The sequence below is a fragment of the Phoca vitulina genome, unplaced genomic scaffold, assembly GCF_004348235.1.
Source record: "Phoca vitulina isolate PV1807 unplaced genomic scaffold, GSC_HSeal_1.0 scaffold5, whole genome shotgun sequence".
NCBI lineage: Eukaryota > Metazoa > Chordata > Mammalia > Carnivora > Phocidae > Phoca > Phoca vitulina.
This window is the reverse complement of record NW_022589708.1, coordinates 64,745,429-64,773,124: the sequence shown is the minus strand read 5'-3', so window position 1 is coordinate 64,773,124 and position 27,696 is coordinate 64,745,429. Positions and strand designations below refer to the sequence as shown.

The 27,696-nt window shown below is 41.5% G+C and overlaps 1 protein-coding gene across 10 annotated transcripts in view; it reads right to left on the bottom strand.

Moving 5' to 3' along the window:
- Positions 1 to 6: 6 nt before the first annotated feature.
- SMAD9 (SMAD family member 9) overlaps positions 7 to 27,696 on the bottom strand; it is a 78,604-nt gene continuing 50,914 nt past the window's right edge. For 8 of the 10 annotated variants that reach the window (XM_032403153.1, XM_032403148.1, XM_032403149.1 and 5 more), the window contains 6 exons: positions 23,632 to 24,266; positions 17,909 to 18,172; positions 14,082 to 14,192; positions 12,351 to 12,572; positions 5,900 to 6,156; positions 7 to 1,290 (listed from right to left, as the gene is read on the bottom strand). In XM_032403153.1, the coding sequence (XP_032259044.1) occupies positions 1,147 to 1,290; positions 5,900 to 6,156; positions 12,351 to 12,572; positions 14,082 to 14,192; positions 17,909 to 18,172; positions 23,632 to 24,043 (1,410 nt within the window). In that variant the 5' untranslated portion in view covers positions 24,044 to 24,266 and the 3' untranslated portion in view covers positions 7 to 1,146. The remainder of the gene's footprint in view (positions 1,291 to 5,899; positions 6,157 to 12,350; positions 12,573 to 14,081; positions 14,193 to 17,908; positions 18,173 to 23,631; positions 24,267 to 27,696) is intronic. The other 2 variants (XM_032403155.1, XM_032403156.1) reach the window with 2 other exon arrangements.

Sequence of the window (27,696 nt, the reverse complement as noted above, 5' to 3'; positions counted from 1 at the left end):
AGACACTAAGTTATATAACTCATAAATTTGACCCCAGCAATGTGTCCAGATTTTCCCAAAAGCTTCACCACTGTTTTAGTCATCTGTAAATAGTATGTGCCAACATGTAGGGGAAATGAGGCAAAAGGAGTGCCCTCGCCACGAAGTCTTCCAATGGGAATGTGAGAAGGTGTGATTAAACATACGATGCTTTTGTCCAACCCTGTTACTTTACTGCTTTTTCTCCACCTAGGATTTACACACACGGTCCTTTAGCTCACTATGCAGACTCGGACATCGGCCAGATGGCTTGACTGGAATAACCAGGAAAACAGGGGCCCAATTTCTGATGTGGAGGTCTCCCTGGGTGATTCTCGGACTAAGTTCTGGTCTTATTTTGCAATTTGGGAATACAGTTCATTTCATGCTATTTTCATATGAATCTTCCCATGTATTAGACTCATTATTTTTATTTTTACAGTGGTAGATCATGAGGCAACATGACTCCCAGCTTCACAGTCTCTTTTCCAATCACAGTTTAAATCTGTTTCAAATGTACCATTAATATCAGCACAACAGTCCAGTTATAGGTATTTCAACTTGGGAAATAAAATAATTTACGTGACTTATCTTACATAATTAATTTTACAAGCTTGGTTTTTTTTCCTTCTTGCCAATAGCACTAAAAGTGAGATTGTTTAAATGTTACGGGTTTGACTGCTTTCTTTTGTCTGAAAGTGTCACTTTCTCTAGTGCTGCTAGTACCCTGATTAGTAAGATATAAACAGTTTTGATATTTTTCTGGTAGGCCACACAACATGCCTTATAATGACACGGCTGACTAATGCTGCCTTTTTTTCCTGCCAACATTTTTCAAATTCTATTGACGCAACTGCCTTTCATTTATTTCCTCCCACAAAAGAAGCCGCTTCTTCTTATAGCATAGGCATGAAAAACCTGCTTTTCTAATCACGTTGTACTGGCATCAGGTTAACTAGAAATTCTAGCACAAAACAACTGGTGATAAAAAATACGAATAGTATATATTATATGTATTTACATTATGTACTAGAAACTTCAGTTAATTGCAGATCTGAAATGTTATATAAGCCACCGCCTGCAACAGCATCCATCCTATAGAAACGTAGCTTAAGACATGACTGGCTGTTAAGACACTGAAGAAATCGGGTTATGTGGAGAGCCCATCTGAGTCAGAACTTTGTCCAACCACTGCAGTGGTCCATGAAGATGAATCTCAATCCAGCAGGGGGTGCTCGTGACATCCTGGCGATGATACTCAGCTCCCCAGCCCTGGAAAGCAAGAACAGAGCCAAGAGTGATGGGGCCAGACTTCCGGGTCAGCCTCTCAGCCTCTAGAGGTGTGAGACAGGTGTGGGTGCACACAGTGCCCACACCCCAGAGCAGCTCCTGAGAGCCGGGAGAGCGTGCGCTCCACCTTCCTGTAAGTACAGGACAATTTTTGCATCACCCAGACACCCGAAGATGAGTCCAAATCAAAGGATTCCCTCTGAGCTCACAGCTCAATACACGGACCTAGAGTGGTCTGGTCTCTAGTCACATTGGAAACACTGGCAAATCATTTTCTCTTCCACAAGGGAAGGAGCCTGACTTTACGTTCAATCCCTTCCTGCTGAAGACAGTGTTTTGCACAAAACAGATGCTCACTACAGACCAGTGAGTGGATGTGAAAGGTGTAAAGACAGAAGTGAGGGCGCTCTTGATTATTCAGGGTTGACTAACAAAGCGTGTTTCTCCTCTCTCTCTTTTTGGCTCACTTTTGGCAATTTCCAATTTATTACCATTCGTGGGAGAGACCGTAAAAATAAATAAAAAATAAATTGGTCTATCTTTTTTCTCTGTATGTTATACATCAGTGACAAGTAATTTTAAAAATGAAGAGACATAACACATCACTGTTACTGGGAACAGTGATTATCTGTAGTTCTTAAAAAACTGGATTTCAACACAACCATGCTGCCTGATCACACTTTACATTCGTGACCACAAGCCTCAAGTGCATCTCTGATGCCACCTGCAATGAATGACACTCCCCCAGTCCCTGTGCTCTCCCACTCCCCCCCACACACCAAATGACTGCTCACTCCTGCTTCTGTTCCCTAAAACGTCTAACACCTACTCCCCAGTCTGTTTGTGAATGATAATCTTTTTTAAAAAAAATATTTATTTAAATTCAATTTAGTTAACATATACCGTATTATTAGTTTCAGGGGTAAAATTTAGTGATTCATCATCAGTTGCATATAACACCCTGTGCTCATTACATCAAGTGCCCTCCTTAATGCCCACCACCCAGTTACCTCATCCCCCCCCCACCTCCCCTCCAGCAACCCTCAGCAGTTTGTTTCTTCAGAGTTCAGCATCACTTATGGTTTGCCTTCCTCTCAATTTTCATCTTATTTTAACGAGACATGAAGCAATCAGAAGAGTTTCCACAGCACCTGCACCAACATACTCAGCCTTTCTACTTCTCACCACAGATTATCCATCTTCCAAATAAGCCGGTCCATCCAGTTGTGCATAAGGCTCCACTGCCTTCCCAAGGACATCATTCCAGCAAATCTCCCCATTGTCTCCTGCAATATTTTGTTTTCTGCTGGATCATTCCCATCAACATAGGAACATGCTGAAATATCTCCCATCTTCAAAACACTTCTCTTGGCCCTACCACTCCCACCACTTACTGCCCAAATTTTTGACCCCCTTTCTAGCAAAAACCCTCAAACGAGTTGTCCACACTGGCTGTATGGACAATTCCTCTCCTTCCATTCTCTCTTAATTCCATTCTGATCAGCATTTAAACCCCAGCCTTCAATGAAACTATTCCTGCTAAGATCAAAAAGGACCTCTACATGCTAAAATTAATGATCAGCTCTCAGTCTTCCTGTTCCTTGGGCAGTACGTGATCTAGTTCGTCCCCTCTCCTCCTCAACATACTTTCTTCTTTTGGTTTAAAGAGCGCCTTACTTTTACTTAGTTTTACTACTACATTGGTTACTCTTTCTCAGTTTTCTTTTCTGGTTCTTTCTCTTTTCCCCTATCTTTTAAGGTTGAAGTGTCCTAGGGCTCCGTCCTAGAAGCCCTGATCTTCTCTGTTAAACTCACACTGTTGGCAATTCCATCCAGGCTCATGGATAATACTGTGCAAACGCTTACAATTCCCCAATTGACATCTCCAGCCCAGCCCTTTCTCCATAAATCCAGACTCGTACATCTAACTGTCTACTCAGCATCTCCGCGTGGATGCGTGTCAAACATCACAGAGTTATTCTCACTAAAACTGAAGTCTTAGTCTTCTATCTACACTGACCCACCTGCATCTTCTCCCTCCTGGGTGGAGGCAACTTCATCTCTCTAACTCCTCCTTTCACTTACCCCCCCACCCCCATGGAATCACCTGTGCAACTCAGAATCCTTCCCCTTCTTACACCTTCTGAGAATGCTCCTCCTAGTGGGCGCAAACTTCAACTCTCATTTGAATACTGCAATGGCCTCCAAGCTGGTCTCTCGGCTTCCATCCTTGCCTGCATAGTATCTACAACCCACATAGCAGCTATAGTGATCCTTTAAAAATATAAGTCCGATTATGAAATTCTCGGCTCAAATCCTTTCAGGGGCTCCCCATCTTGTTAGAGTAAAAGCTGAAATCCTTGCGGTGGATCTCACCACCCCAAACCCCACCCCCGGCTCCCTGACTCATGCTCCTGACTCCGGCACCCTGGCCTCCCCGCTCCTACAAATGTCAGGGGGTAAGCTCTTGCAGTATGGTTTGCCCTTCCTCTGTGTCTACTGCTTCCCCTCCACATACCCTTATGACTTAACTCCCCTGTCTCCTTCAAGTCCCCATGGAGGCCCACCATGCCCATCTTTTTAAAACTTGCAACCTACCCCTACCCCAGCACTCCAATTCCCCATATCCTGCTCTATGTTTCTCTTTCCATTCACATTCTTTATTATAGCTGTTGTTTAGTGCCTGTCTCTGCCTATGGAATACTGAGTCCATGAGGGCAGAGATCTTGAGGAATCAGTGATGTATCCCAATGCCTAGAATGGCACCTGGTGTGGTCCATGGTAGGCGCTCAATAATATCTTATTGACTGACCGACTGAGTCCTGGAATCAGTAAAAATCAAAGATAAAAGATGCCTCAAAGATGATCTAGTCCATCATCTCTCAGTGGTAGCCACCAGTCTTTAGTCCTATAATTTCTTTTTTTTTAATTTTAATAATGTGTTTTATTCAATTCGATCTAAAATATTATCCTATCACCACATAATTGATATGAAATTACTAATGAGATATTTTACATTATTTTTATATGTACTCTCTTCCCCCCCCGCCCCGGTTTTGTTGAGATATAATTGATATATACTGTGTTAGTATTAGGTGTACACGTAATGATTGGATATATGCAAGATGATCACCACAATACATTTAGTTAACATCTATCCCCTCACATACTTACACATTTCTTCCCCATGATGAGAACTTTTAAATTTCTTTTAAACTGATTGTCTGTTGTGATATTTGCAGTATTACTGTTTTCTGTGAATTGTATAGCTTTATGAAATAGATCTAGCTGATCTTAGGACAATCAGATGTCTATGCAAGCTTATGTGAGTGAAATAATTAACTCTGACGTACTGGCATTTCATCCTAATTTAAAAACATGGACCTGGAAAAAATAACTGTGAGTCAGATGATTGTTCGTTAATGGCAATTTAATGCCCTCTGCTGGCTCCAAAGCATCAGAACATTTGGAAAGATTTCCAGGTAATTGCTAATAGCTTTACAATATAAAAATGCTTTTAAAGCTTAGCAGTAAATTTGCTTTGTCATCATGAAAGAAATGGTTTCAAAAAGCCATTTTCTTAATTGGAAACTATATTCTTGATGTTATTTTTAAGATATTTACTAAAATTATAAATACAATAAAAATTAGAGTATAGAAAAATAGGACAATTCTTTTTCATGGTAATCTTAAAGAATTAATAAATTTTACTTTGAAAAAAACCTGGAACAAGCCACACTGATTTCTTGGATGGATATGCGGCAGTGTGAAAACTGTCACACAGACCCAGAGTTTGATAAACAAGTTCAGATTTGAAATATCAGAATTATTTGCAAGTGCTTTGCAAGAGATGGAACAGCCAAAGACTTCAGCGTGCAAATCCAGTTGGTTTTCCTTCCCACTAACTTCCTCAGTTCTCCGAAACCTTCACATCAACGTTAGTAAGATCTAATTCGAGAAATTCAATAAATATTCATAAACAGAACATCTACTACTCACTCAGAGTTAATCATACACAACATAATATTTCTATCCCAATTTGTTTATGCCTTTATAACAGCACTTAATGTACACTAGCTTGTCTTAGAGCCACCACTGTCTATTTTGTAGCTTATTTATAAATATGATCTCCTCTGTTGGCCTGTATGCTAAGAGTAAGGGCAATGTTGTATTCAATTCAGGTACATTCAACAACATTTATTGAGAGACAGCAGTGCTCAGGAATTTGAGAGATGAAAAAAAAAACCCTCTGTGGCATCAAATCCTATAAAATTATCATTGTCACTTCATCTTCTGCATGAAAAAAAAATCAGATTACTACCTTAACTTGTTCTTCCTTCAAAAGTAAAATGATAAGTTAAGAATTTCCTTGTAACTGCTAAACAAGAGAGTTGATACTCCTGGAGGAGCTCTTCTTGGAAACAACGGAGCCAAGTTCCAAGAGAAACCCCCCCAAAACAACAACAACAAAAACCCGGTTGCCTACTTGAACGGGTGGAATAGCTGCCACAGCACCCAAAGAATGCTTTGGGGGTTGTTTTATTTTGTTTTTCACCTTGCAGCTTACTATCTGAAAGCAAGCACGCCTCACCTTAACAAAGCTCATGCGGATAGTGCACATCTTAGTCAACTCATAGACGACTTCAAATCCGTGGTGAACCGACTGAGCCAGCAGCTGAGCAAAGAGCTGGTTGTTGAAGATCTTGAGACTGCAGCCGCTGGGGATCTTGCAGACGGTGGCCGGGTGGAAGCCGTGCTGATAGTTGCAGTTCCGGCTCTGTACAAAGATGCTGCTGTCGCTCACACACTCGGCGTACACCTCGCCCCCGACATAGTATAAATGCACACCTACGAGGTAAACACAGCATGCCTCAGGCACCAGCAGCGTATTTAGTTTAGGATTCACACCATTCTCTTCTCATTGCAACCTCAAGGTCTGTGACTATCTATTGTGAAATTAATTTCTATCCCAATTTGTTTATGCCTTTATAACTTTATAATTATGAATTATGAATTAATTTTAATATCACCAGCCGTAGTAAGAAGTGTGATCCAATGCCCACTTGTTCTGATGATACTCTGTGGTTTTTTTTTCCATGAATCCATTTAAAAGTGGATTGCACCCCATGTTTACAATGATTGCTGAGGCTCTCTTGTACTGCTCCTTCTGTCACTCTCAATCTCATGCTTATTCACTCCAAGAGTAAGCGCTCACAATATTAGAGGCAAAGTAAATACACAATGCAGAAAACATCACAGAGTCCTTCGGGTCCATGTATCAACAAAAAAATAGAAATTGGGCACAGATAGTATCGTGGAAATGTCACTGATGTGCATACACTAAACCCACTTCAGAGGAAACAATAAATGAAGTTTACATTTTATTCCAACAACAATTACGAATCCATTTGTCTTAATAAATACCTCAAAGAGATCTATTTCATTTTAGAACTTGTCACCTGCTATTATAGATCACAGAAATAATGCCTGTATTTTACTTAGGAACAACAAAATTCTTGCCACCTTTTCCAGATATAAAGACTCATCATCAAAATGTCGCTTATTTTAACTTTACCTCACATTTTTGGACTAAAAAGCAAACCACCACCCTGAGATTGGTGCTGCCCACACTAATTTTCATTCCAGATTAAACCTGAGCTGACTCTCTCCCCCAGGTGTCTGGGTTTAAGACTTAACATACATTTATAGCCTTAAGGGACTGGGGTTAGATAAAATGAAGATGTTCTAGTCTAGTGAACATTAAATCCCAGCAGTTTTCCTCTAGCCTTTCAGCAGAAACCAAATTCTCCAGCATTAGGGGTCAACGTGATTGTAAATACAATTGCCATGTGGTCACAAGGGGTTCACAGAAAGGATCCAGAATACACGTAGATGGATAGATTTTGGGTCCCCTCAAACTGAAAATACCCATTTTTAAATAATAGAATTTACAGACCTCTGGGGGCTTCTGCATAGCCGTGCATTTAGAAAACCTCACTGAGAGCGCCAGCCGCCGGCTGCCCCTGTCAGGTTCTCAGGAGCACCCGAGGCGACAGTGCATTAGCTGTGACTGCCTCCCAGCATATTTATTGTTTCCGTTTCCCATCTCCTTTCCCTTAATAGAATTTCAGAAAAGAATGGTTTTCAGCGCTGTGTATTCCAGCCACGTCACTGAGGAGACTGGTCAGGAGTCACAGAGCTGAAGCACAGCACTGGATGCTCAGTCCAGGCGGGATGCTCCTCACCGGCTGGGACATGGCTACCCGGCTGCACTGACCCGTTGGAGGGGAGGCTGGGGCAAATACAAGCAGACTTCCTTTCCCAGTCCCTACAAGCTCCCGGGGGGGAAGGTCTGCCCCTGCGGTGGTTATGGTTGTTCAAAAAGAGGGTGAGCCAGGGTGGAAAGAGCCAGAGAATGAGATGGCCCAGTGTTCAGGATGTATTTGAATTGAAGGACCTTCAAATTTATAATCCTCCCAGAACCTAAGTTGAATCGATAGGATTTTTGTTATCTGACTCTGGTCTTTATTTAGGGGATGATTTTCAACCCTGTGAAAGTATTATCCGCAACCACAGGCAGAATAAGGAAAGCAGAGAAGAGCCTGGGCAGACAGGCAGGAGTTTAGTGCCCTGAGCAAAAAGAGGGGGCAGAGCCAATGGGATGAGCACATGGAGGCCTGAGTCGGCTCTGAAGGGCAGGACAAGGGTGGAATTCAACCCCATTGTGAAGGAGGCTGGGCTTTGGCTAGAGACAGTGGCATCTAAATAAAAGTCAAGGGTGTCTGGCTGGCTCAGTCAGTTAAGCGACTGCCTGCCTTCGGCTCAGGTCACGATCCTGGAGTCCCAAGATTGAGTCTCATGTTGGGCTCCCTGATCAGCAGGGAGTCTGCTCCTCCCCCTGACCCTACCCCCTCTTGTGCTCTCTCTCTCAAATAAATAAATAAAATCTTAAAATAAAAAAGTCAAGTAGGCAGGTATTTTATTTGCATCCACTTGATAAGCCAAAACAGTGGCTTTAAACGACTTGTATTTTAGATTCAAAATCTCCATAGAGAACAGTGAGCAACAGGATAATGCCCTTCCTGAGATGCCAAAGAGGACCTGGGCAGTGTGGTCCTCAGGCAAGCTCTTCCAACATCTCTTGGGCTGCATCCCTCTCTACCCAGGCTTCCCATTTGTGTGTGACTGCCGCCCGCGTTCTATAAGATGAGGGAGTGTGGAGTCCTGTATTGTGGTTACTTAGGGCCAGAGACACTGTGGTTCTCATTTGGGTCTGCTAAGTCAGACTGCAAGTGTGTTCCCTTTGGGTCCTCTTCCACAGTCTTGAATGAGACAGAGAAATGACAGGAAAGACTGGGAGGAAGGTGGGTTGCTTCGGTTGGTGAGACGGTTCTGAGGCTCTGGACTCTAACAGAAGAAAGAGAAAGTCAGAGTCCCAGAGTGGAAGGAATGCTGACTGGGAGGAAGGGACAAATACCAGCACAGAATGTAAGTCTCATTACCCCATCGCCCTGCTCAGACTCTGCTGCCTCATCATTCCCCTTAGAATAATCCCGAACTTCCTGGCACAAACTCAACACCTTATCATGAGTTTGTAATCGATCTCCCCCTTGCCTTTGCTGCCCTGTCTTCTGCATACCATTTTAAAAACACGGCTGAATATCAGGATCATTCAGAGCTTTAAGAAAGTGCCCATTTCTGGGTGTAATAATGGTACTTTTATTTAGAAATCCCTTATATAAATATATAAATACTCAAATCTATGAAGAAAGGATATGAAGTCTGAGATTTACTTTAAAATACTCTCACAAAAATACTGTGGAGAGATAGAGGATAAGAATGCACAGACTGTGAATCATTACTGAAGCTGGAGAGGGTGATATGAATATTCATTACACGATTCTGTCCACTTCTGTATATGTTTGACATTTTCCAAAATAAATAATGTTTTAATGTATGATGAGAAAAGTAATAATATAAAAGCACAGATTTCCAGATCCATGCCAGGGCTTTGGTTCAGAGGACAGGCCCTCAGTAGAACGAGGCCCGCTGTTGTGCCCTGCACAACTCCAAGGGTGTGCCTCATAGCCTTCCAGGATTTATGTCATCATTATAAAGCTTCTCCAGAAGATGGCAGTAGCTTCTCTAGAGAAAGAGGCTCCTCGTACAAAGCCATACAAAGCCATCGCTAGGCTGGAGGCAAGGTCAGTCCCCCAAATCTGAACCTGAAAACTTTAAGTCTCTTTGTACAATATGATGAGCAAACAGGCTGGGGCCCAGCTGAACTCCACGGAATGGCCCACCTCAGTACTCACACTCAGCTGCTCTGCTGGGCTGGGCTGCATGGAGATGCTTCTCAGCCCTGCTGCAGCTATCCTGGCCTGCCCTGACAGGCCACGGCCCACACCCCGCCCATCCTCTCATGAGCAAGAAAGCCCACGAGAGACGACTGAGAAAATACAGAGATGCAGAGAATAAAACTCAGCCACAAAGGCACAGCCCAGAAATAATCAAAGCTAACATTTGTTATAGAACCTTTCAGTTTTCTCTTTCGTGCGTGTTTTTAAACCTCTCACCCTTCCCCCACTAAACAGTTTAATTTTACTGTACTAGCTTTAAAAGGGAATCCTTTTAAAGTGAAAATTCAGATCTGTAAACTCTTGTGACCTGGTCCTATCCCCTCTTCTACGACTTCCCCAATTCCTTACCCATTGTATTCCACTCACCCTGGCTTCCCTGCTCTTCTTACAAGGTATATACCAGGCAGGCTTCAGGGCCTTTGCACCTGCTGCTCCCTCCGCTTCGAAAGCTCCCCCTCCATGTGGCTAATTCCCTCTTTCTCTTTCTGCTCAAATGTCACCTTGTTAGGAAAGCCTTCCCTGGCTATCCCATTCTACTTTATAACAAGCTCTCCCCAATCTCTTCCTCTCCTGTGTTTTCCTCTAGACGAATCCTTAGACATATATAACATTTTTCCTTCTCTGTCTTTCCTTACTTATGTGTAACCCATGAAAGCCAGATTTTTTTGTTTTTGTTTTTGTTTTGTTTCTTTGATTCCAAGGAAACATCCCTAATGTTTCATCCCTAATGGTGGGACAGTCTGGCTAAGAATAGATGCTCAACAAAGATTTGTGAGATGAATGCCTATCTCCAAAATCTAAGCATCTTGATTAATTAACTCCAAAGAACAAGTTAACTTATTCACTAATCTAGGAGGCATTTTGCTGCAAACTTATTCAGGAAGCCATGCTGCTCAGAACCAAATAATCCAAGGGAGCACCCTAGAAACAGTCCCCTGACCTCATAAAGACTGATAGCTCTTCCTTTAAAAATATTCTAAGCTGATTTTTCCCCATGCTTTATGGCATGGCTTAGAGCTCCTCTAACTTTATTTTTTTCTCAGTAAAGCACTTCCAAAACAGCTTTCTGAGAATACGGACTTTGCGGTGGGGACCACAAGAGGGTGGAGTGCCCTTTCATCCAGCGAGCACTTAGGTGGATGTCCTGGTTTTCATAAGAGGCCGTCAGTCCTAGCTCTTGTTCCTATGGTTTCTTAACTAGGGGATTAGCTCTCAGCCAGTAACACACAGAACCTCAACTCCCATGTCCACATCAGCAGAACCTTTAACGAGCTACTTGCAGAAAGATTCGCAGAAGGCACTCAACACTCCTTTCACGTTTGAATTCTATCTTTGGACCAAGTGGGATTAGCCAAAGTCTCATACACAGACCAACCTGGAAAACCCCTCAGCACACAGCCCCACAATATTATGTTTTAATGTTCTGCCTTTAGATTTCACCTGAAGATTCTTATAAAAATCATTTGAAAGTAAACCTGTAGGAACTGAGAAATTTATTTAAGAATTCAGTCAAAGGGAAAGTATTATTTCCTTTGAAGAATGGCTATGTTTCCTTCTTTGGGATAAAAATTACACTACAGTGTTTCCACTTTTTGTCCTCCCTGTCAGGAAACCTAGAGCACAATTTTAATCACAACCACAATGCTAACCTTTAGTTGTGTTCTCCTTCCCTGCTGCCCCCAGCCCCCAGTTTCTGATTTTCTATTTTTCATTTATCATTTCACTGCAAAGGTTTCCCATAAGCCACCTCAAAGCCACTATGGAAAAATACAGGGTATAAATAAACATAAATATCACCATTAGAACATCAATGAATAAATTCAGCCTGTTTCTAATCAATGGCTTATAGGTTTTCTACAACAGGACATTTAGGAGGTATGTTAGGAAGAATATTAGAATGTATCACCAAGTACAATAATGAATCTGCCCTGGAAATCTGAAAGAAAAGATTTGTGTCTACCTTCCTGAGGTGGCCTGAGGGCTGGATGGAGAGAGAAAAGAGAATGACGCTAAAGGTTCTGTATTAACTATGACTGCACGGTAGTCTGACAGAATAGTGGACAACCAGGTATCGAACACTACCAGCTACTCCAATACAAAGAGGATGATTTAAAGATACACAAGGAGACCTCACCCTCAGCTGGGATTTGCTACCGTTGATCACACCGATGAGACAGACTTCAAAACTTCATTGGCCAGACCTCAGGGAGGCCTGTGTCCATCTGGCTTCCTAACAATGGCTGACCACAGGAGAACCCCAATCGCTACCAAAGGTTTCCCTACATAAAGAGTCATGATTTTCACTACCTAGCTTCTAATCTCTAAAGGTACTTTACCTGATATATATAATCACCCGGCCAGAATTCCTCCTCTGAAGTTTTCTTATGTAAGCATCTTTAAGGCAATTCAAACATTAATTCATGATACTTCTATTTAATAATTTCATCCTGCTTTCATATTTATCCTCTTGTTTGTCTTCATAATACTTATCCTACGCCACCCGCCGAAAGATGCTATGCTGACCCTAGAAGCAGAGAGACCACAAGGCTGAAAGCCTCGGTACCTTCTGCCAGCTCACCCCCTGCCACCAGCCTGCCAGGTTACACAGACAATACGGGGCTTGTTTCTCTCCCCACGTTTTAGCTCCGAAGAACACATAAGGAATGACATATTTGCCTTTACCCTTTCCTATGTGTCTCCTGGTGTTTTCTATTGTTGAGTTTCTGTTTACATTAGAAAGAAGTCCAAGACAGAATCGATTCCTGTTATTTGAAGGGTCTGTGAATCCATCGATAAGCACGCTTCGGGAGGAGGCCTGGAACGTCTCCCCAACCCGGTTGTTGAGTTCATAGTAGGCGACTGAGCACCAGTGTTGTGGTTCCTCATAGCAAACTGGCCGAAAGTCTGGAAGAAAAAGAACCAGAGAGCACATCACTCCCGTCATGCCCGGCTTCCCATCTCACGATCCCACCTGGACACTTACATTCATGCTGTTAACCAGGAGAGGTGGCTGCCAGACGAGGATGCTCTTCGTGATCTTTCCAAACCTGTCACTTGATGGAAGATCTGTGTGGTGAGCTCATCTGGTCACCACACGTGAGGCACAGAGGCCCCGATCCCTGTGACTCTCCCATGGCTAGAGCATCTGTACTCATATGTATTAGTATTGGGAGGGTCTGACAAACAACGCTATGAACAGATCAATGTAAATCCCATCACCCCAAGAGGAGACAGCTCCAAGGAAGGGGGCAGGTCACCTCCTTTCTACATGTGAAAGAGAGGGTATTACTGTCACTGGACCAAACAGAGTCCCGGTGACAAGAGTATCATTTTCTAACAAACTAAGGATGAAAAATAACAGTTTGGATATGATGAAAGCCAAATCAAAAACACTGGACAGGACTTTAAATTATTTAAGAAAGAAAAAAAAACTTCCACATAGAGTCACATTCTCCATTGTATACATATGGAGTACTTATATGTCATAAAATATTTTAAAGACAGCTGTATGTTTCATTAGGAAATCCATGAACGTTATGTTTTCACCCCAAATTTTTCAAAGCTAAGTAAATTGCCAGTAACCAACCAAAGTTCAGAGTTCTTTCTTTGCCACCCACATTCTTTCTTTGTCTTTTGACTGATTATATTAGCTCTCTTTTCTTTGAATATTCTAGTAATTTTTGTATCTACAGTGTGTTCCTATGTGCACTAAAACATAAATTTATGAAAAATTTAGGGGTTATTATTTGATTTACAAAAGGATCTTTACTTATAAAAGACTTCACCCCCAGCAGACTTGAAATCGTAAGCTCCGTTAGACCCTCTCTACTCAGTGTGGTTCCTGAACGGCTCTGCCTCACCTGGGAGCTTGTGAGGAATGCAGATTCTTGGATCCCACCCCAGATCTAAGGACTCCAAATCTACATTTGCCTAAGATCACCCTGTGGTTTATATGAACATTAAGACTGAGCAACATTTATTTACGTAGCCTATTTTAGGAAACAGATACAATTCTGTAAAAACCCTATTTACATATTTATGTATATTTCTAAGAGCACCCCTCTAAGCTAAATCAAAGACACCACTACAAAACTATAGTAGAAACACAATTGGGACAAAATTGCTAACTCAAATACCCATTTCTGTACTAAACATCAAGAACTACAAACGTCTAAATGTTAGGTTAGAATAAAAAATTAACTGATTCTAGTAACCAGGATGATAAACAAACATTCACTCTATGGTGCTGAGGAATGCCAAAGTTAAAATGCAAAGCCATGCCATCTGCCCCTTCAAAGACATGTGAAATAGCAGGCTAGCACATTTTTTTTTTTTTTTAATTTGTTTTGTTTTGGGGTAATAGGAAATGCTCTTGGAAAACAGCTACATTGAGCTGTTCATCTACAAATTTACCTCCATTAGGCATTGACAGCACTAAATGACTATCAGCTGTGGCATCTACGGGTCGGCCATTCTGGGTCCCTGGGGCTCCTGTGGCATGATAAGGCGGGGGTGGTGTGTCAACTAAAAGAAAGCAGTAAAACAGAAGCATGTCAAACTGATACACTACACAAAGACAGTCAGATCCAACCTTTCTTGCTGTGAAACTCCTGGGCTTGGTGCATAGGGTTATTGCTCGAGAGAGGCCAGTCATGTCATAAGGCTATTCCGCAGTGACATTGTGAGTGTCACACAGAAGCTATCGGTTGTCCTGACACCCTCACTAAACGGTTGATTAGTTTTCCCTCTGACTTAGGAGTTATCTAAGAGTTTTAAGTTCCAATGACTGCATGATAAGATTTTCAAATCGAGGAAGCTATTCTCCTAGCTTTCTCAATAGTGCAGGGGTCTGTTGTCTGGCTTTCAAAACAGAAAGCCAAACCTTCTTTGAGCTTAGTTTTTTAAATTCCTCTGTTGTCATGGATTGTACAATGGCCACAGGGATGCACTGTCTCTGAGATTGTTCCAAATACACACCCAAAATGCACAACAGCTGAAACCTGATTATAACCTTGTGCCCAAAGCATGCGGAGAAGGGCTCCCCTCCCCAAATATCAGTTCCTGTAATTGGACAGTGATCATGGTTAGGCAAATGCTGTGCATTCAGTAGATAATTTCGTATCAGAAAGTAATTCGCAACACAATAAAAACTCCTGCAGGAGAGGGAAAACTCTTTAGTGAGAACCTCAGAATAACTGAGCCCTCCTGTATACATTCCTAATGTCAGTTCAGAATCGACTTGTTACATTAGCGGTGGGTGGAGTTCAGTGGCATGAAAAGTTGAATCAGTCTGCTTTTGTTGAATTGAATTTTGTCCATCCAAGTAGTTCCCACACTTAAGTGTGCATTAAAATCACCAGTGAAACTTGTTAAAGATGCAGATTCCTGGTCCCACCCTCAGAAATTCTGAGCCTGGAGATCACTTGTTGGGTGTAGCCATGTACATTTACCAGGCATTCTGGCAATTCTAAAACAGACCACATTGTGTGACCATGGATAGGCATCTTCTTGTGAGAAAATAAACTACGAGCCTGGTGGAAAAGGTAGAGAGCAAGGTGGCTCTTCTGCAGGTCCCTGAGTACGTCCATCTGTAAAACTCAGGGATTGTACACAGAGTTACCCTATCACCATGTCTGCTCCTAGGCATACGCCCAAAGGAGCTGAGAGCAGGGACTCAAGCAGATGCTTGCATGCCAGTGTTTAGAGCAGCATTATCCACACTAGCCCAAAGGTGGAAATAACCCAAATATCCATCAACCAATGAATGGATTTTTTTTAAATGTGGTACATCTATATAATGGAATATTGTTCAATCACAAAAATGAAGTAAATAACACAGGCTAACAACATAGTTGAACTATGAAAACACTATGCTAACTGAAATCAGCCAGACACAAAAAGACATATATTGTATGATTCCACTTTGAGGTACCTAGAATAAGCAAATTCATAGAGACAGTAAGTGGACTGGAGGTTGCCAGGGGCTGGAGGAGGGGGGAGGGGGAGAATTGGGAGCTACTGCTAATGGGTACAGAGTTTCTGTTTAGGTGGATGAAAAAATTTTGCAAATAGATGGTGGGGATGGTTGCACAGAACTGTGAATGTCCTTAATGCCACTGGATTGTACACTTAAAATGGTTAAAATGGCAAATTTTATATGATATATATCTTACCACAACTTTAAAAATTAATGTATGAAAACCACTACATTGCACACTTTAAGTGTGTGGACTGTATGACGTATGAATTATATCTCAATAAAGCTGGTAAAAAAAAAAATTAAGGGGCTGAACCAATTAATTTCAGAATCTCCTTTTAGTCTCACTTATCTAAGGGTCTGTTATTCAGGTTCCATTTTGCTGTTAATCGTTCAGAAAAGAATTATTTTCTTTGAAATTAAAAGAGCCATTCCCTCCATGAAAACTAACCAGCTTCTGCATAGGTGTTGGGGTCCATCCTTCATGGGTGGGAAGAGGGAACAATATCAACCTGTTAGTTTCACCAGTGCAGGAAGACAAGGTCAGTACAGGTGATCTTTATAGCACAGATATGTTTCAAGTAAATACGTATTCTGTGACATAATTATCCTCCTGTCCCTTAACCATGGCTCTGTCTTCAAATGACTTCTCTCCCTGTTGTGTCCCTTTCTTGGTGAATCCGGCCCCTTGTAAGACAGCAACCATCTCCTCCCCCCCCCCCCCCCCCGTGTGGATGACTCCTGAGCTTCCTCCCAGAGTCTCAGCCTTCACCCCCGCATCAAGTTGAGTCTACCTCCTCAAATTCATTGTCTTCTTTCCATCCCCACATCCCTTCCTTAGTTCAAGTCCTTATCATTACCTGCCCAGACTGCGACAGCCTCGTTGCTTACTTACATGATTGTTCTCAACAGTTATTACCTCTTGAAGGTCAGAGACTATTGTCAGAATCAATCATCATTGTACCCCTTGCAGTAGCACAGTGCCTGGCACTTAGCAGGTGCTCAGTCATTACTCACTGACTCAGTAACATCAACAGCTATAACCCTGAGCTCTAGCCCAGTTCCAAATGCCTGTGTGGGGATTCATTTACTCGGCAATCAACTGATGAGCAACCACTGTGTTTTAGGGTCTGTGCACACATATAAAAGAGAAGATGACTGGCAGTCGAATGGGGGAGATATACAATGAGGAATTATATAATGTAGTGTGATAAATGCAATAGTAGATGTGTATGAATATAGTAGCTGTATCGCTGAGAGGGCAAAAGGAAGAACTGACTAACTCAGAAAGGAGGCAGCAACTCCTTTTCCATCTTCCCACATTTGATAAGTTCTGTGAGGACAGGGTCAATTTTCACCAATCTTTTAATCCTCCTTTCAGCTCCCTAAGGCAATGCTTGTATATAATAAACGTTCCATAAATAGCTGTTAAATAAAGGAATATATGCACACATGAATGAGGCACATTGTAACACCTAGCACCAAATGAGCTTATGCATGCCTCGGAGAATTTGTCACTCAGGATATGATTTAGCTCACACTCCTGAGGTGCATATAAATCTCTTCTTCATGATCTAACTTAGACCCACTTTACAGGCGTCGCAGCACATGGAACTGTGACAATGTGCTTGGTTCTCCCTTTGGCACAGGATTTCCCTTCCATAGGTTTTTTCAGCTCAGCAAGCGTTTACTGAATAGCTCCATCTTCAGGATGCTGTGCTGACTTCACACAACACAAAAGGAGACTGCACTGGCTAGGGGCGGCCTGACTCTGCCCCAGTGAAGTTAGGCATACTTCTTTTGGAGGTAGGGACTTCCTGTGTTTATTCAAAGAGACAGCCAGAAAAAAGGCCAAGCAAGGACCCCTCACATTGCTTGCCCTCAGGCCAAGTCTTCTTGCTTGGGTTAGAGAAGTATTTTATAATCTTATTTCTGCTACCTTAAAAAAAAAAAAAAATCCCTGGAAATTCCCAGAGATGCTGTTCAAATCCATTTAGCTTCTTCCAGAGGATGAGAACCAGAAACCGGAGCAAAGATATGTTGCTCCAGATATGCTCCAGAATAACTGCAGATATGCTCCAGAATAACTGCTCCCAAATGGCCCTGATCTTAGAGGAGGGCAGGGTCTGAAGGCCCATAGGACATGGCCATGTAAACGGCAAAGCTCCATATGAATGTAAGAGTGATTGTAATTATGATGGTCCCACCATAATTGATCGTGTTGGCTCATACCCCATGTGGACGGACAGTGGCTTTTACTGACCTGAGTGTTGATAGGGGCTCTCTGGCTCCGAGGGGCTTCCTGGGGAGTGAGGGTAGCCGGCGGTGCATGGGGACTGTGAAAACACGTGCCCGGGCCCGGGCGAGGGAGGGAAGGCAGAGCACGGAGGCTGCTGGAAAGAGTCCGGATAGGTGGCGTTGTGCGGCATGAGAGGCTCACTGTGGAGGGAGGCGCTGCGGAACTTGGCCAGAAGGCTGAGCTGGGGGTTATATTCACTGTGCCTTGGCACGAGGACAGGCGGCAGCACTAGGATGAGAAAGGACCCAGTGGATTAGAACTGAGCATTGGCCCGTCGCCACAAAATCCAGTGGATGCTTGCTGTTTGTGTCTGTCCATTTTTTCATGATAAAACTCTGTTTTCTGGGAACTGCCCATCCACTATTCTTTGTGCTTACTGTAAAACTGCCAATTAAGGTCCCATCATTTCCCAGAAAGTGAGCTGGTGAAGCAAGCTAAACACCAATGTTTAGCTCTTAAACACTCTTCTTGCAAACTGAATATTAAACAGAGTATCACAGTAAAAAGTTTAGAGGAGAATCATTCTGATGTCAGCACTCTAAATGGACTGCCTATTCATTCCTACCACAGAAATTACCAGAGCTGCCCTATTATCTGGCCTTCTGCAGGCCTAATTGTTTGTGTCTTCCTTTGATTCTGCCAATAAAGTGGTTTGTTCTTTTTTTAAGGCAAAATTGGTTTCTAAGTGATGCCCAGAATATTTTTCTTTCAGAGACATGTTGAATTATTCAGACGGCCAGCCTAAATTTCAGGCTCAGTAGTGCTGCTAAAGTAAAAAAAAAAAAAAAAAATCATCTACTTGTCTTTACCAGAAAGATCTAAAGGTACCTAAAAATTATTAAGTAAAATATAAACAGAGAGTAATAAAAGTGAATAAATAAAAGATAAGCATCAATAAGAAAACTTGTAAATAAAGCCCTATGTATGTTTCTTCTGGGTTCCATACTTTAAAAAAAAAAAAGTGTTTTTGATCCTGAATCTATACAAAAAGTTAGGAATGGATGCAATTCTCAATGGCAAGTATTATCCAGGCATTCCTAGTTCCTATTGACTTTTAAAGTGTCACAGTGCCTGGCAGAAAGAAGATAATCAATAAATGTTGTGGTGCAACCTCTGACCAACGTAAGTTCCAGAAAGAGAAGCAGAGAAAACAGGGAGGAAGTGGTCAAAGGCAATTGCAAAGCTCTTCTAAGGGAAAATAATTTTTACCCCCAGCTCCTACGATGGAAACCAATACAATAGCCAAAAAATAACATAAACCATAAACTAAAATATAGATATCAGAGATTTAAAAACAGTGAAGAAGTTAATATAAGTTAGCTAAATCTTTTATATTAGTCAGTGAAATTATCTCAAGGTGAAAAGTCTAGAAACAGATATATAAGCATATTATGTAGGATTACCTCCATAATTTCTAGTAATTAATGTATAAACATATTGTCTAGGTGTATAAATATGTTATCTAGAGTTATCTCCGTAATTTTTAGTGATAATGGAGGGGACATGTAAAAGAACTAGCCAAGAATGATTAAAAGAGGTTGTTTCTGGAGATGGATGGGCTAGCTCTTGTTTTTAACAACACTATTGATTTGTTACCACATGCAAGTATTGATAAAAACTTTCATAAAAAATAAATGTTTTGAAATAAACAGATGACGACGACAGCGACAAAATCACAATAACATCGGTCACAAAGCCTACCACTTCCCCGCCATCATACATTTACCTCTTTCTTAACAAGCAACAGTTTTCCGTTCTACAGGTAGAAAATAAACTCAAACAGGCAAATGACAAGTTTTAAAACTAACGACCACAGTTGAGGGTGGCAGAGAAGCAAATGATTTCTTCCTCCTTTAAAAGCCAGTATGTGCATCTATGTGTGTAATATATGACATTACAGAACACTCAACATCATCATCCAAAAATGAGCTGGATGATAAGCCGTCACATTTCCTTTTATGTGTTCCATGAATATGCAGGAGTAAAAAGACGACCTGCTTCATGAATAGCCTGAAAAGGAGGGCCCGACAGAGTAAATGGTATATGGCTTCTTCTGCAATGACACTTCTTCATCACAACGCTAACAAAGTTCAAACAAACACTCATTTTTCTTTTTTGGATGAAGAAGAACTGGAATAATCTCTGTGACTTCAGTTGTAGCGTAAAATATCTATAGTGTATTCCTAACATTGTTAAACATAATGCCTCACACCCTCTGAATGCAGAGACTTCTATTTCTTCATGGGCCGGAGATCTGAGACATTAAAAGAAAAAAAAAGGGGGGTTAGTTTTCTTTGTTTGAAACAAATGTCTTCATAACGTATTTTTACCATCCACGTAAAACCAAAGGCAGTGATTTCTGTAAAGAAAACCAATGGTATCATCCTGGTTGTTATTTGGCTTGACTGGCTAGTTTACCTTAGATTTGCCCTGATCATATTTTTAAATACTTCCACTCCAAACACAGCTGTCTTAGTCCATCTGGGCTGTTATAATAGAAATACCATAGAGTGGGTGGCTTATAAACAATAGAAATGTATTTCTCACAGTTCCAGAGGCTGGAGTTCTGGGGAACGCTCTCTTTCAGGCTGCAGACTGTGATCTTTTGTGCCCTCACATGGTGGAAAGGGATGAGGGATCTCTCTGGGGCCTCTTTAAGAAAGGCACTAACCCCATTCGTAAGGATCTGTCCTCATGACTGAATCACCTCCTAAAGCCCCCCACTTCCTAGTACCATCACCTTAAGCACTTTTGGTTTTCAACATATGAATTTGGAGGGGAGGGCATAAACGTTCAATCCATAGCAATAGCTATTCTTAATTACTAAATTCTATTTCTAGATCATAACTGCTGCTTACAAATATGACATAGTGAGATTACAGACATTGGTTTCAATTTTATGCCACCTTTTAAATACAACACTATCTTAACAACTAAGCATTACATGGGGAAGAACAGTGGCAGGAGTTACTCCGCATATGGGGTGCAAAGCAGAGCTGAAAAAGCTTTTGTATCTCTTTCAAAAGTCATGTGGTTTTTATATATGGGTATTTTATGTAAAGAAGAAATTATACTCCTGAAATAAGCTCCAGTTACATAGAGTAAAATCACCACACACTACAAAAACACTTTTTGCGTAGAAGCTACAAGACACAAGCCATGCAAAGTGAGATTTGGGGACTGGTAACACTTAACCAGATGCTAGGTACCAGTCAAGGAAGATACAGTATTGAAATTGAGAGTGAACGTTTAGAAACTTTAATAGCAACTTGACAGAGTAATTTTATATCTGTTAAAATGCAGATATAAAATATATTGTTATAGTAAAAAAACAAAACAAACCTAGACTTGCATTGTAAGTCTTCTTAAAATTTCATTTGTCTAGTAATTCGTTTGTATTACAAAAGTATTGATATTTAAAGGATTGAAAATTTAAAAATTAAAATTTGTCCTTCACTACAGATAGTTAGAAAAGAACTTAAATAAATGATATAAATGGTTGTGTGAGTAAAAAAATCAGAGTGCAGCCTTCAATGTTCCTAAAATGGGGGGTGGGGGTGTCAAAATATTTGGATTTCAAATGCAAAACTTAATTAAGCTTTATGATAACTAGGAACCCAGTAAACTCACTTAATATTAGCATCCTCACTGTTCTCAAAATATTTACTTTAAACACGGCCAGAAAGTTAAATATAAATTTGCTTTTTCTAATAAAAAAATCAAAGTTAGGAATAAAAAAATCCTGGATGGCTTAAATATTACCTTAAAATTAATACAATCTCCACCCATCTTTCATTTTGGAACCTCAAACCTAAAATATAATGATATGAAATCTATCTGCCATATGTAAAAATATTCACATTATCATTTCTAAAAGAACCTTACATAAACTAAAATACCAAATAAGCCTTTAAAATTAGGTGTTCTAGGGGTGCCTGGGTGGCACAGCTGGTTAAGCGTCGGACTCTTGCTTTCAGCTCAGGTCATGATCTCAGGGTCATGAGATCAAGCCCCACGTTGGGCTCTGCACTCAGCTTGGAATCTGCTTGGGATTCTTTCTCCCTCTGCCCCTCCCCGCTTGTTCTCATGTTCTCTCTCAAATCTTTAAAAAAAATTTAAGATAAAATTAGATTTTTTAGTATTCAAAAAGAAAACCAGAGACTTTTAACAAGATACTTCTCACAATGTACCTTTTACAACTACATTCCTCAGGAAGAGAGAAATGATTTTTTTTTTTTTTAAGATTTTTATTTATTTATCTGTCAGAGAGAGAGAGCACAAGCAAGGGGAGCGGCAGGCAGAGGAAGAAGCAGGCTCTCCTCTGAGCAAGGAGCCCGATGTAGGACTGGATCCCAGGACCCCGGGATCATGACCTGAGCCGAAGGCAGACGTTTAACCGACTGAGCCATCCAGGCGCCCCAGAAATGATTTCTTAATGAACATTTTTTTCATTGGGTATATTCTGAATGTTTAATATAACTCAAATCTTTGAAACAAAAAAGGTATCAAGTCATTGTCATAAACTCGGACCTGAATGACTTTTTTTAGTATGCCGAGAGCCCAGAGAGAAGCGGAAAGAAAGGAAGAAGGCTAAGACCTATATGATCTGGTGAAAACTCATCAGATTCACCAGGACTTTCTCAACAGTCTCATACTGGGACTCAATCCCGGGATGAAGTGACCGTGAGAAGCATCCACACCAAGGCAGTTTTACAACACGACGGCAAGATCTGGGAGCCTGAAAGGTCGCCAGCCCACTGGCGGCTGGGCACAACTTCTCCATTATTGCTGTAAGGTTAACTGAACCCTGGAGCCAGGCGGCAGGCTGGACTCCCACCACGGCCTGCCTACCTAGACAGAACCATCTTTCAATGGACATGGGCCATTTCCCAGAGCTCGTGTGCCAGCCCTCTGGTCTCCTGGAACAAGGCAAATGGCCAATCAGGGAAAGGAAGCTCCTATTAAAACTGCATCCCTGTAGCCACAAGAACACTCAATCCAAATAGAAATGGAGTCAAACTCTTACAGCCAGTGTGAAGGACAAAGGTAACACCAGACTTCAAAAAGGGGGGGAAATATGTGCCCACGCACACACATATGGGTGTGTGAAGAGTTTCAGAACGATACCTTCTTACATTTAAAGCCACATTTAAGAACGATTGCCAATCCCTCCTAGCCCCTGGTGCTTTCCTTCCTAGGAGGATTTCCAGCAGTTCTTGCACCGGCTGTTTGCAGACCCAGGGAGAAATACTTCCACGTACCTGAGCTCGCGGAGAGTGGCAGCGAAAACCCTTCCTTAGCTCAGTCCGGTTTCATTGAGGGAGAGAGGATGGGAAGGAGGATGTTTATTTTTTACAGTTAATCATATCAAGGCCGTATTAAGACCTTCAAAGACCCCAAGAACTAGAAAAACATGACGATGATAACTCTGAAATACATCCAAACTTCATTTTTCAAAATCACACAAAACTTACATGTATACTGAAAGTATCTTCTTTCTAGATTTTTCTGACTATAAAAGTTTGGATTACTTCCTCAAAACTGAACCTTCCCCTCTTCCTTTTCTTTTGGTGGTGGTGGTGGGGGGGGGGGGTCTTTGTCTTGCTGATGCCCCATCACTCCTCATCAACTGGGATACAGTTCCTCAACTCTTAAAATAAACCGTGATTATCAGGAAGAAAACTCACCTGGAGTCTCCACCCGGCGGTAGTGATAGGGGTTAATGCACACCTCTTTCTGCTTGGAGCCAAATGGGAACTCACAGCACTCCAGCGGCTTCAACTCGTGGTGAGACTGGAGGTCAGGCCAGCGCCACACTCGGCAATAAATGACATGGGGCAAACCCTTGCGGTGGGACACCTGCAGCCGCCCGTCCAGGGACCGGGGAATTGTCACACATTTGCTGGGCTGCCCTGGACAGCTGAGGGCCCTCTCCAGCTCATCCATGGCTCCTTTCTTCTTCTTTAATTTCTTCACTAACGAGTCTACCGCCTTCTCTGCCCACTTTTCCTCTTCATCTCCTTGCTTCCAGCCTAGCAGTCTCTTCACTGCTGGGCTAGTGAAGGAGAAGAGGGAGCTGATGGGGGTGCTGGAGTGCATAAGAGGTGAACTGCAGGTGTCCAGGGCAAACAGGAACTGGATAGACAGCCCGTTATTGCCTGCAGGGCCTGAGGGATGATTGCAGCAAGTAACACTCCAGGGATGTCATAGGTAAGAACTCTCCAGGGATGTCATAGGTCTTTTTTCTTCTGGAAGTAACTGACCAATTGCAGTTGGGAACTGGGCTGACTTTCTCTTAGGCTCTACAAGGGGCTGGCCAACTCTGAAAAAAAAAAAAAAAAGCAAGACAAAACCCTAATTAGCTTTATTGGGATAATTTTCAGAAAAAATTAAAGGTTGGATAGAAGGGAGAAAATACTCTTCAAATGTTTTAGACTTAAAAACTCTTAGTCATCTTTGACTCTTCCCTTTCTACATCCCCTTACCAAGTCTTGGTAATTCTGCTTTCAAAATGTCTTTCAGATTTTGAAATTTCCTCTCCATTTCCACCAATATGTGAGGCCTAGCCCACCTCACCATGCTCCTGGATTACTGCAACAACCTCTGAAGTAGCTCCTCTCTTCCCATTCTAATCAATTTACTCCCCAATACAATTTTTACCGAGTCATTTTCCTATTTAAGAAATTACAGAGGCTCCTTCATTTCCCGAGTATAAACTTCTCTGCCTGGATTTTGAGGGTCTCTATAATCTTTCCTCAACATGCTCAGGCTTCTTCCTTTCTCAATTAGAGTTTGTACAAGTAATCCATCTTCACTGTTGGCAAAATATATAAATGGAATAGAAAAAAAATTAGGACACTAATAATCTCACCACTTATATATATTCTTCTAAACTCCTTTACAGGACAGTGGTTTTCAAAGGACCAGAGAGTTCTCATTGGGGGCTCCAAGGTCCTGTCTTTTCTTCAACTTAAAAAAATTTATCACAACAGATGATATGCAAAAACAGATATGAGAATCCAAGTGTCATCTCTTAACCAGGCATTAAAGAGATTTGCAGAGATATAAAACTGTAACAGTCTTTTCAATAATTCTTTTTAAATATTGTTTTTTAAATAAAAATGTTTTGTTAATATACAATGGGTTTATCATTCTCTTTTAATGAATCAATAAATATTTTTAAGTTTCTCAGTCTTAATTCCCAAAATGGTAAAGATTGATAGATATAAGCAAAGGTTCTCTGGAGTTCTCAATATTTCTTAAGAGTGGAAAGGCGTCATAAGACCAAAAAGTTTGAGAACTGTATTTTTTAGAAGTTCTCTGTGTGTACAGTCATGGTACATAAACGTGTACACAAAAAATTATTGCTGTCACATTTGTTATTCTGCCTGAAAATCAGTTGAATGCTTCTTCGCCCTGTCATCCAAAGGAGACATTCTTTCCCAGTTATTCAACAGTCCCATTTAAATTTCCTGAGGTAGAACCGTACTTCTTCTTTTGTGAAATAGTTGGCTGAAACAAAACCCTCTCTTTCCAGATTTTGGAAACCGAGCTACCTTATTAACGTTTAAAGTACCTGTTTGTAACATTTTAGAGCAAGCAAACTCATTTTAGTATTTTAGAATCAATCTAGCTCGAAATCTCTAACGATTGCTTGTTTAGTATGCAGTAAGTATCATTTTCTCTTCTGCTTCCCTGGACAGAAATTTGTACCTGAGTACACTTATCTACTCTTCTCCCGGGGTGCCTGGGTGGCTCAGTCAGTTGAGCGTCTGCCTTTGGCTCAGGCCACGATCTCAGGGTCCTGGGACGGAGCCCTGCATCAGGCTCCCTCCTCAGCAGAGAGACTGCTTCTCCCTCTCCCTCTGCTGTTCCCCCGGCTTGTGCCCTCTCTCTCTCGCTCTCTCTGTGTCAAATAAATAAATAAAAAATCTTATATAAACTTCTCCCAACAAAAGTGCTACATAAACCCCTGCTGTCGTCATAGGTGCCAGGCACCCCCAGGGGAGGAGGATGTCAGCCGGGTTACACACAAATTGATGAGTTTAATAAATATAAAGCAACACCTGCAGCATTTATTCTTCATATAGACTTTATTTAGCATTGTATAGAGAGGTAAACTCTGACGCAAAGGAGACTTGAGAGCTGGGTTTTCTCACTTGGCAGTTTGACTTATACTCAGTTTTATTTGGAAAGGTTGATTTTGTGGCTTAACGATCACGAATTTATAAAAAATAGTTAAGTCACTGTGTTCAAGTTCTGTTTATTTAATCAAGACAGGCTGCCTTGGGACACCTGGGTGGCTCAGTCGGTTAAGCGTCTGCCTTCGGCTCAGGTCATGATCCCAGGGTCCTGGGATCGAGTCCCGCACGGGGCTCTCTGCTCTGCGGGGAGCCTGCTTCTCCCTCTGCCTCTGTCTCTCATGAATAAATAAATAAAATCTTAAAAAAAAAAAAAAGACAGCCTGCCTTAAAGCAATGGTTGAAGAGGATTAGGAGCTTGAAAGAGAAGTAACACGATGCAGAATAACCTGAACCCCCAAAGTGCTTCGAATTCTGCTTAGTTTTACATGGGACTTTTATGAATAAATTGTGAAATAAAGCTTTAAGTTTAGGTCAGGGATAGATAAGAGCTTTTTATAAAATGTTCAGCAACGTTAAACCAAATACACCCTTTAAAAAACGTTTGCTCCGTGAGACAAATAACGGTTCTCTAAACTGGGGTTCACTGTTGTTTTAAACCATGGGTTCCTATCTATTAATGACACGTGAAATCAGTTTGGTCAAACAAAATAGCTTTTGTACAACAAAATAGACTATATTGCAGTGCAGCTTACAAAGAAAGGGTATTATTTCATTAACACCTTCATTCACAGGTATGTGCACTGTGTGAGTGTGTATGGACGTACACGTGCATATGCTGAGGGTCACCGTGCAATTTGCAATGCACAATGCAAGGCAATTTGTTACTGTGGGTTACAATCAAGAAAGACAGAAAAACACTACCCTTAAACCAGAGATCCTCAAACCATGTCTGTTTGAGGTTCACCTTGATGAGTGACTTTCTGGGCCACCATCTCTCCTCATCCCTTGGGGAAACACACAAGACTGGTCAAGAATGTAAGGTCTGTGGAACCCTGGCTCTGTAGTCTGATCTCACTGCCACATTTGGAATCTTTATAATAGTCTCAAGTGGCTCCAAAACTATGCTTTTATTGCTACAAAACCCAGTGCCTGCTGCATTACACAGAGGCCCTGGCATGGAGGGAGACCCCAATGAGTCAAATTTAGAATCTCAGAGTATTTAACAGCCTCTGGGTATGGAAGAAAGAGGATAGAAAATATCAAAAAGTTAAGGTTTAGTAAAGCTGATGGGTGGGTATGCAGATGTTCAAATAATATTCTCTACACTTGCTCCTATGTTTGATATATTTTTTAATAGAAAAAGTAAATTCAAAGAGTGAATCAGACCTGGACTCTCACTAACACTAAGGTTTCAGTTCCTATTTGTCCAGGGTACCACTTAAGGCTCATTAAGCTATTCCATTCTCACTCATATAAAGTTTTTGCCACTAGTAGAACAAAGGGCCCCTTGTTTATTTCCAGCTGGCCATCACACTGACATCAACAGTGTAGCCAACCACCCCCCCACCCCCGCGCCCCATGCAAGCTTGTTTAGTAGTCAACCTGGCTCAGAACAGCTTTCCACTGTCAGATAATTTCAATGCCCATAGACTATCTGCTCAAACTTAC